The following is a 10,088-nucleotide window of genomic DNA, read 5'->3' on the forward strand; positions in this document are numbered from 1 at the left end:
GTAAATGGAAAGCTTTTTAAAACAGTTGTTCAGTTTTTAATTGCACATTTTAAAACCTGCGTTCATCTCCCTCAGTCGTGTGTGATGGGATTTGAATCCGGGACCCCAGAACATTAGTGGGGTTTCTGGATTTATCGTTAAATTACATCACCACTGGTTAAATGCCTCCAGTTAAAGGCTTCTGGGTGTTTGAAGTGTTGAAAGAGTTTTACAGGTTTGAAGGAGAAATGTCTTGTTAAGTACAAGATGGTATCAATAAATCACACAAGCAACTGAGATGAAGCCTCTTTCCCCTGGAGTGATGCCAATGTGGAACAGCACCAGGAGTAGTTGAGATGAATCATATTGTTCTGTTTTAAGGCAAACACAAGGGAGTCAATGATATTCTCGGGTGGGAGGAAGTTAATGAGTGAACATAAGCACTGGTATAGATGAATGGTCTGTGTCTGCACTGCTCAGGAAATGTTATTCAAACATCTGTAATCCCACAGGTTTCTAGCGATGGCCCAGCTCAGCTCCATTGTGGCAGTCGCTGCTGCCATTCTTACTGCCATGATCTTCTCCTCTGTACACAAGGTGGAAGAGGGTCACATCGCTGTTTACTACAGGTGAGACTTTCTGTCTTTCTCTCTCTCTCTCTCTGTCTCTCACACGCTGTTCCACACTCCTTGTTGTGCAACTCAGGTCTGATGGTGGTGTGTCAGAGAGAGAATTGAAAGCATAGGTGTCAGCATGGGAGCTGCAGAGTGCTTTGGAAAGAGGCACCATCAGTGTACACTGTGCATCTCCCAGACTACATCGCCGGGCCTGAAACTGCAAACAAGGACCTTGACACTGGAACTGCATACATTAGCAGCATTCAGAAAATCCACCTTGATTAAAATCATCTTTCCCTTTCCTCATTCTCCAAGTGAAAGGTGCTGTTATGGGAATGCATGTGGGTCAGATTTCTAACTCATTTGTCCGGAGTTGTCCTTGTGTCTGCCCTTTTGCATAAAATGTGGGAACAAAGAAAATTTACAGCTCAGGAATAGGCCCTTCGGCCCTCCAAGCCTGTGCTGATCCAAATCCACTGTCGAAACCTATTGCCAAATTTCAAAGGATCTGTATCCCTCTGCTCCTGTCTGACTCGGATCCTGACCCCGTCCACCACCACCACCTCTCTTACATTCCAGACTCTCTCTGCCCTTTGCTGATCTCACTGGAAATCCCTTCTCATTCTCACCCTTGTGTTGACCTGGCAGCGCATGCCTCTCCCGTTGCCCTGCTTTTACTTGTCTGTCTTTGTCCCTGTCTATTATTTAGCAACAAGCAAGCCCCTGTGAACCCATTGGCAGCATGCTCTGTGTGAAGACAATTCTCTTCTAGTTTGACCCTCTGACAATGTTGGGTTCCTTTTTCCTGTGCTGAGCTTTCCCACACACATTAGTCAACAGTTCGCTCAGTGTGTGTTCATTTCCATTTCCTGCATGTGCTGCTGAACCTCCTTTGTCCCTTTTCACTCTCCAGGGTCCTGAACACCATTACTTCCAGGTGAAAGAGTGATTTCTTTGAATGGTCACTGCTTACAATGTGCTGCCTGATCTCCCAAACAATGAAGAGACAAACTCAGACTGAGTTGTGGGCAGAGGTTCTTTTGCAGAGCACCTTCACCCATCCTCCAGCAGGAACCCTAGCTTCGAGTTGCTGATTACTTTAATCCTGCTCCCATTCTGCCAGATTTGGTGGTAGTGAGTTTTGAGAAGGTTTGTAGCTCAGGTTGAGGTTCTGGATGTAGGTTTGCTCGCTGAGCTGGAAGGTTAATTTTCAGACGTTTCGTCACCATACCAGGTAACATCTTCAGTGAGCCTCCGGACGAAGCACTGCTGGTATTTCCTACTTTCTATCTTAGTTTTTGGTGGTGACATCTCTGTTTCTTCCATTGACGTGTTCTCTAGCCCCACGTCTTGTTTCCTCACAGTTGCTGTAAACATCTCCTTTCACCTTCGCCCTGCTTACTATTCCGATCTTTCCTGCCTTGAATTCTATCACACAGCCCCTGCTTCTGCTTCCTTTCCATGCATTAGTTACAACTTGCAGCACCTCAAAATGTCTCCACTTCTGATCAAGTCTCATTGAGCTCAAACATTAACGCTGGTTCTGTCTGTCTGTCTGTATCTTTGTCTCTGCAGAGACGGTGCCAGACCTGCTGAGTATTTCCAATCATTACACAGTATTCAGTGAGCTTTCAAATCAGACAGAGTGTAAAACAGGTCACCTTCTCAAACCCACTGTGTGGGTTGGGTTCACATCACCCCAGGAGGGTAATGTCTATCGGGAAATCTGCATTGAAACTGCCTTTGAGTTTGTGATGAATACAGAGTTCCCCTGCTCTCTGATTGTCCCTTCTAATTGTTTCTTAGGGGTGGAGCATTATTAAAGGCAACGAGTGGTCCAGGATTCCATCTCATGCTGCCCTTTATCACCACTTTCAAAGCTGTACAGGTGGGTTTTTTTGACATGTTATGTCACACAATGTTTGAACTGTGCTGAGCAATGCCACAAGTCTGTGCTACACATTACAATTTCTAATACTCCCATCGATCCTGCGTCCACCCTTTCCTGAATTAGTGTAGGCAGCACCTTCCTCTACGTCGCTGTGTGTTTGTTCTTTTCCAAATGTTTATCTCATTTCCCTGTGGAAGTAGCTGTTGAATCAGACACAGTATTGCACATTGCAGCTCGCTGCATGAATAAAGCTCTCCGGATCTCACCCCTGGTTGTTTTCCCAACAAAATCCATGTTTAACTTTCCTGGTGGTGGGTACAGTTGTCCTGGCTTAATCTGTAAAACCCTTTCACTGTTTTTAACACCTCTGTTAGAGCACTTTCTCTTCCTTTAGGGAAGCCCCTTGACTCTAGGGCCTTTCTGATTATTCTCTGCACACACTCTCTCTCAGGTGGACATAGCTTGTGTGTTTTGTTGTTAGAATCTGCCTTTCCTTATCGAAGGCTTGTCTGGCTAAGTGATGCTGTTATTACACGCCTGATGTGTTCAGTGATGAACTCTTCTGCCTTTTTCGAAAGTGATTCAAGTCTTAATCAACCCTTTGTCTTTCAGAATACTGTGCAGACAGATGAAGTAAAAAATGTCCCTTGTGGCACAAGGTAATTGTGTGTTTGTCTTGTTAGCTCTCCTATGCCACATGATTATCCAACTGGAACCAAGAGAGGGGGTAGTTGCATTGCACACGGCCTGCCTCTGTCCTTACCTATAAATGTGAGCAGCTTTTGTGTAAATAGCCAATAAGCCCCATTTCCTCACTTCAGCTTGAGCATTGTGATCTTAATGTGTTTTTGTTTGGTCAGTTGTTGAGATACAGTAAGGACCAGTTTCCTGTGCAACTGTTTCAGGGGTATTTGTGAGTAATCTGGCTGGCAGTCTGGCAGACTTGGTCCCGTGGACGATTTCACTTCCCGGGAGACACTGTCTCCTGAGGGAATGTCCTTTTCTTGAATGTGAAATGAACTGCAGGCTGTTTTAAAGGCTGTGTGTTTCTCTCTGGTGTACTGATGCTCCATATAGAGTCAGCCTCTGAAGAGAGAAGTCTGCAAACTCCCCTGTTGCTGAGGAGGAGCCCTCAGCACTCCAGCCATTCACCCAGTTGGTTCAGTGACCGCATCTTCTGTCGAAGTTTGAGAATTGCTCAGTTGTCATTTAGCTCTGACAGTATCCCAAGCAGTACAGGCTGCTTTCGAATCCATCGCGAAATCAGGCCTCGGCTCACAAATGGGAAGTTTGTCAAACTCCAGTGTGCTGAATCTGGTTCTTTGTTCTTTGTCCCTGCCAGTGGTGGTGTCATGATCTACTTTGACAGGATTGAAGTGGTGAATTTCCTCATTCCAAGTGCAGGTAAGGAACTGTGCAGTGGTCCCATTGCTGCTTTATCACTTTGTGGCTGCACTGTGCGAGCACTCTGCTCACCAGCCTTCCCATCTCCTCCCTCCAATGACCTGAAGCCTGGTTCCTACTCTACACTGAGTCTGACCCTCGTTCTGACCGCGACCACCTCATGTGAAACTTGCCGCCTGTGTTTTCATCCTTGCTCCTCTGGTCTCTGTCACCTACTGCAGTCCCATAGCCCTCCTCCAGTTCTGGTCTCCTCCATGTCCTGGATTTTCACTGTGCCCCCACTGGCAGCCAAGGATTCCCCTCTGAAAGCCTCACCCCCTCTCTGTCCTCCTGCAACGGCATTCCCTTCCTCAGGTTTATGTTTGACCGAGCCTTGGAGCAGCTGTTCTAGTGTATCCTTATCAGACTCGTCGTCTCTCTCGCTTTGGGATGTTGGGTGATGCGGAAGGGACTGTATGATCTCAGGCTGTTGTCACTCGGTCTGAGAAGTGGCTCTGTCCACCTTCCTTATCGTAGCAGGTTCCAGCCACTAGACGCCAGCAATGAGTTGTTTTTAAACTGTACGGAGAGAACAGTTCATGGTCATCAAATTGTCATGAAATCATAGAATCCCAACAGTGCAGAAAGAGACCATTCGGCCCATTGAGTCTGCACTGACCTTCTGAAGAGCATTCCATCGAGATGCAGCCCCCTGCCCAAGACCCACTCCCTTTCGCTATCCCCTGTAACTATGTTTCCCACAGCAAATCCATTTAACTTTACACATCTTTGGATTGTGGGAGGAAACCAGAGCACCTGGGGGAAATCCACGCAGACACGGGGAGAATGTGCAAACTCCACACAGACAGTCACCCGAGGCTGAAATCGAACCTGGCTCCCTGGCACTGTGAGGCAGCAGTGCTAACCACTGAGACATAGTGCTGCTGCAAAGATGCAATTCATCTCTTAGGGAAAAGCAGACTTGGCGAATATTAGCCCTGGCACCTTCCAGAACCCACCTCCTGAAGAGTGGTTTATTCCTTGATCAGCTAACCCAATGAAGAACTGCAAACTAACCTCTTCATTTCAGCCCTTGACTGTGCTTCCTCGCTGGGAAATGTCCGGGACTGTCCTGAGATGACCTATTGTTTTGGACCCAAGGTACAGCAAAGAACCTGGCCATTCGGCCCCACTGGCCCATGCACCATTCCACTTCCTGTCAATTCACCAGCACAAGTTCTGTCCGATTTTTACTGACCTCTTTGTAGGTACATCTGTGCTGTTCATTGCAAGCAACTGCCTGTCCTGTGTACTTCCAATCCCTGGGTCAAAAACAGGTTTCTGCTGAGTTCCCATTAGGTTTATTTATGATCAGATATTTATGACTTCCCTCTGTTGTAGAATCACAGAAACATACAGTTTGGAAATAGATCCCTTGGCCCAACCAGTCCATGGCAACCACGTTCCCTTCAAACCTTTCCTGTTCATGGACTTATCCAAATGTCGTCTCAACATTGTGACTGTACCCGCATCCACCACTTCCTCTGGCAGTTCATTCTACACACTAACCATTCTCTGTGTAAAACGTTTTCCCTCATACATTTAAGGTGATTAGAGGAAGGTATCGGGGAGATGACAGAGAGTGGTTCTTCACACAGAGAGTGATGGGTGCATGGAATGCACTGCCAGCAGTGGTCGTAGAGTTAGAGTCCTGAGGGACATGTAAGTGACTCTTGGATAGGCACATGGAAGATAGTAAAGTGAAGGGTATGTCGGTTAGTCTGATCTTAGAGTGAGATCAACGTCAGGGCACAGTCAGCATGACATCGAGGGCTAAAGGGCCTGTACTGTTTTATGTTCATGCCTTTTCAAAATCTTTCTCCTCTCACCCTAAAGGTTACACCCCAAGTTTTGAACTCCTCCACTCTAGGGAAAAGAGCTTTGCTATTCACCTTATCTCTGCCCCTCGTGATTTTATAAACCTCTATCAGATCACCTCTCAACTTGCGAGACTCCAGTGGAAAAAGTACCAGCCCTATCCAGCCTCTCCTTATAACTCAAACCCTCCAATTTCAGTATCTTCCAGGCAAATCTTTCCTGAACCCTCCCCAATTTAATAGTCTCCAACCGATGACAGGGTGAAGATCTGTTTTCTGTACCTATTGAAGAAAGGGTTTATTATTTTGAAGGTATTGATCAGGTGACACTTCAGCCTTCTCGTTTTTTAGGGAATGGAGTGGAGGCCTGATCAGTCTTTCCTGTTTGCTACATGCTGCCAACTCTTGGGTCAACGTGTTGAATCTTTCATGTCTCACATCAGTGCCTTTGGAGCCTGCAGTTAATGCATTTTGCTGAGGTGTCTTCAAAGCGTTGTGGTTTGAACGCTGTCATTTGTTTGAAATTGTTGCCCCCAGTGTATGACATCGTGAGAAACTACACAGCAGACTACGACAAGACTCTCATCTTCAACAAGATCCATCATGAGCTGAACCAGTTCTGCAGCGTTCACACTCTGCAGGAAGTCTACATTGGGCTGTTCGGTAAGAGGTTCCACCTGGGGCTGATGGACAAAGATGCTGAAGGGATCTGCCAAGGAGACAAGGGTGAAGTGAAGAAACCAAAACACAAACAGCCAGAAAAGCTCAGCTGGTCCAGGCAGCATCTGTTCAGAACCAAGGAAGGGTCACTCAACCTGAACCGTTAACTCTGACTTCCCTCCACAGATTCTGCCAAGACCTATTGAGCTTTTCCAGCAGTTACCGTGTTTGTTTCTGATTTACAGCATCTGCAGTTCTCTCGATTGTTAGGAAGTGAGGAAATCCTCCTTCACTTGGGTAAGGCTCTGGATTACTCTACCTGGAAATGGGATGGACATTGGATAGTTAGTTAGAAAACAAAACTGTGCAGGGGTGTGGGGGAAAGCCAGAGATTGGCCGAAGGTAAGGAAGCTGTTTTCATGGGTTGGTGTAAGCATGATGGGCTGAGTGGCCTTCTGGGTGGTTCTGAATTGTTGTAGGATTTGGGGGTCTGGCTTGGCACCAAGTGTGGAGAGTGCTGCTGGTGAGCCTGGTTTCTTGTCTTATCAGATCGGATAGACGAGGACCTGAAGTTGGCACTACAACAAGATTTAACAGCCATGGCTCCAGGTCTGATCATCCACGTGAGTTTGTCTTCACTGTTTTAACTGATGGAATTGTGTTGGTCTGATTGAAAATCAGCAGCGCCAACTTGTGTGGGGAGCTGGAACCGAACTGACGGGGGAATCTCGTGTTGAATCAGGAGCTGCAGAAACGATGAGGAATCTGTTTGGGCTGGCTGGCTGTCTGTAAACCAGAGCCACAGTCTTGTCAGTTTGTTTCTCCCCCTGTTGTACATCTCGATGTCACATCCCATCGTGGTCAGACACTGTGTAATTAACCCTGACTGCTATTTGTGATTCCTCCGTAGGCCGTCAGGGTGACCAAACCCAACATTCCAGAAACCATTCGCAGGAACTACGAGTTGATGTGAGTCTGGGGAACTCCACGAGAATTCAGCAATCTGTGCAAATCAACCCAGCTGTCACTCTGAGACTGAGGGAAGGTCTCAATTCTGCCAAAGCTTCAATTGCCCCCCCCCCCCCCCAACTCCGAGAGATATCCAACCACAGCCAAACATTCAGCCATAAAATGGCCCAACTGTTCACTCACACAGGGAGGGTGACACAGTCTGAATACAGCCATGATGTGGAGGAGCTGGTGTTGGACTGGGGGTGGACAACGTTAAAAAGCACACTACACCACAGGATAGTCCAACAGGTTTATTTCAGAGCGCTGCTCCTTCACCAGGGAATGAATCATTCCTTTGTCACCAGCTACCTGATTAAAGAGCAGTGTTCTGAAAGCTAGTGCTTCCACATTAACCTGTTGCACTATCACCTGGTGTTGTGTGATTTTTAACTTAATGTAGACTGACTGTTCACTCGAGTACAGACAATGCAGCAGCCTCTGATCAACAGCAAGATTCCACAAATATTTGAACGAGGAGCAGGAGCAGTCTGCTCAGCTGTTCTAGCCGGCTCCTCCATTTGCTAAGATTATGGCTGATCTGATTTTAGCCTCAATTTGACATCTCTGCATATCCCCAAGAATCATTCAGCCCCTCGGTAATCAAGAATCTACCTCCCCGCGCCTTCAAAGGTTTAGCATCCACTCTGTTTTGAGGAAGGGAGTCCAAAGACACTCCACCCTCCGAAAGAGGAAATGTTTTCTCATCTTCGTGTTAAATATGTACACCCCATTATTTTTAAGCCCTGACCCCTCACTGTAGATTCTCTCACAAGAGGGAATCTCCTTTTAACATCGACCCAGTCAAGTCCCCTAAGGATCCTGTACATTTCAATTAAATCATCTCTGATCCTTTTAAACTCTCGAGGTGACAGACTAAGCCTGTGCAGCCTTTCATCATGAGGTAAACTGCTCATTTCAGGGATGGGTCCAGGAAATCTTTTCTGAACTGCTTCCAGTAACATCCCTCTGGAAGGTGGAGTGCTAAATGAGCTGTTAAGCCATTTCCGAGAGCGTTGAAAAGTCAGCCACCGGCCTGAGTCTGAAGTCAGGTAGCAGCAGATTTCCTTCCCTGAAGGCCATCAGTGAACCCAATGTCTTTTCCAACAATCTGATGGTGTCGTGCTCATTATAAATTATAGTAGTATTTAATTTGAGTTTTACTCATGAATTGGAGCTCCTCCACCCGATGTGGAGGGACCTGTTTCTCAGACATTAATTGCGGGTGCCTGAATTACACGTCATGCCCAGTAATATTATCACCAGACGTCGATTCCACATCAGCTCATGTCCCCTTGGTGTTGACTCCTCCACCAGAGGCAGCATTTATTCTATCTGTACTCGGTGAAATACCTTGATTGTTTTAAACATCTCGATTGTTTTACAACAAAAATGGTGACACTGAGAGACTCGTGTGAAATCTGTGTGGTGTTCCTTGGCAGGGGGGGTTTGGTTCTGTCTGGCTGGTTGGTAGAGAATACAGCTCCTGATCACAGCTTCCCCTTTGTGTATCTGGCAGGGAGAGTGAGAAGACAAAATTACTGATTGCGGCGCAGAAACAGAAGGTGGTGGAGAAGGAAGCTGAGACTGAACGGAAGAAAGCACTCATTGGTCAGTGTTTGTTGGGAGAGTCAGTAAACCTCTTGCAAGCTGTTGTTTCTTTTTGAATCCAGCCTGAGGTTTATTTGATTCGGTTTTGCTGGGTCTCGGTGGGCTGAATGAACTTTCTCTGTGCCACATTGACCCCATATTGCAATCCAGTTTGGGTCTGTCGCTGTCTGTTGGGATTCTGAGACGTGGAGCAGCTAAGCAGCTGTGTACCTTTGCTTTGAAGAGCTTTAAATTCATAGAATCCCTTTGGCCCAATAAGTCCACACCGACCCTTCACCTAGACCTATTCCCCAACCCTATATTTACCCTTGACCAATGCACCTAACCTACACATCCCTGAACACTATGGGCAAATTTAGCGTGGACAATCCACCTAATCCCCACATCTTTGGACTGTTGGAGGAAACTGGAGCGCCCGGAGGAAACCCACGCAGACACGGGGAGAATGTGCAAACTCCACACAGAGAGTCGCCTGAGGCTGGAATCGAACCTGTGTCCCTGGTACTGAGAGGCAGCAGTGCTAACCACTGAGGCACTGTGCTACCCTTTGGAAGTTCTCGAAGCAGGTGAAGAAACCTAACAAACCTGCTCAGTATGTTACAGTGTTCAGATATCAGACAGGGAATGGCTGAAAACAAAGGGAGTTCCTGCTGACCATTGTGTTGGAGACCTGGTAGGAGTTAAAGCAGTGTCTATATAAAAGGCAAGGCACAGCAAGCACCTGTCATCAGCACCATCCGTTTCAGGGTCAAAATAGAACCGACAGTCAAACCTCTCCAAGTCATGGCCTTTCTCTGGTAAAGGGAGGATTATAGCAGTGAATTGGATCTCATTAAATACCAGTTAGGTTTGTTATATAAACTCCAGTCTGTGTACTTGATTGACACAAGAGCATCCAATGAGCTGTCTCCTGCTAAACATAGAGCAGTTAAAGAGACTGGATGTTGGGGTACATTATGGTACAAAAGTGGGACTGAGGATTGTGATAGGCATGTGGGGTCATACTGGGGCCAAGGGTCATGAGGGGTTGAAGGTCACACTGAGTGAACCAGCTTGTTCTGT

General features: G+C 46.8%; 1 protein-coding gene across 1 annotated transcript in view; it reads left to right on the forward strand.

Annotated features, from left to right (window-relative positions):
- Positions 1-491: 491 nt before the first annotated feature.
- LOC122543011 (erlin-2-B-like) overlaps positions 492-10,088 on the forward strand; it is a 17,844-nt gene continuing 8,247 nt past the window's right edge. The window contains exons 1-8 of the mRNA XM_043681179.2: positions 492-608; positions 2,403-2,484; positions 3,100-3,146; positions 3,830-3,891; positions 6,285-6,410; positions 6,957-7,030; positions 7,318-7,376; positions 8,935-9,026. Coding sequence (XP_043537114.1) covers positions 502-608; positions 2,403-2,484; positions 3,100-3,146; positions 3,830-3,891; positions 6,285-6,410; positions 6,957-7,030; positions 7,318-7,376; positions 8,935-9,026 — 649 coding nt within the window. The 5' untranslated portion in view covers positions 492-501. The remainder of the gene's footprint in view (positions 609-2,402; positions 2,485-3,099; positions 3,147-3,829; positions 3,892-6,284; positions 6,411-6,956; positions 7,031-7,317; positions 7,377-8,934; positions 9,027-10,088) is intronic.

Source organism: Chiloscyllium plagiosum, unplaced genomic scaffold (genome assembly GCF_037043375.1).
Source record: "Chiloscyllium plagiosum isolate Xiang-an unplaced genomic scaffold, Cpla_swu_hap1 HiC_scaffold_48, whole genome shotgun sequence".
Classification (NCBI taxonomy): domain Eukaryota; kingdom Metazoa; phylum Chordata; class Chondrichthyes; order Orectolobiformes; family Hemiscylliidae; genus Chiloscyllium; species Chiloscyllium plagiosum.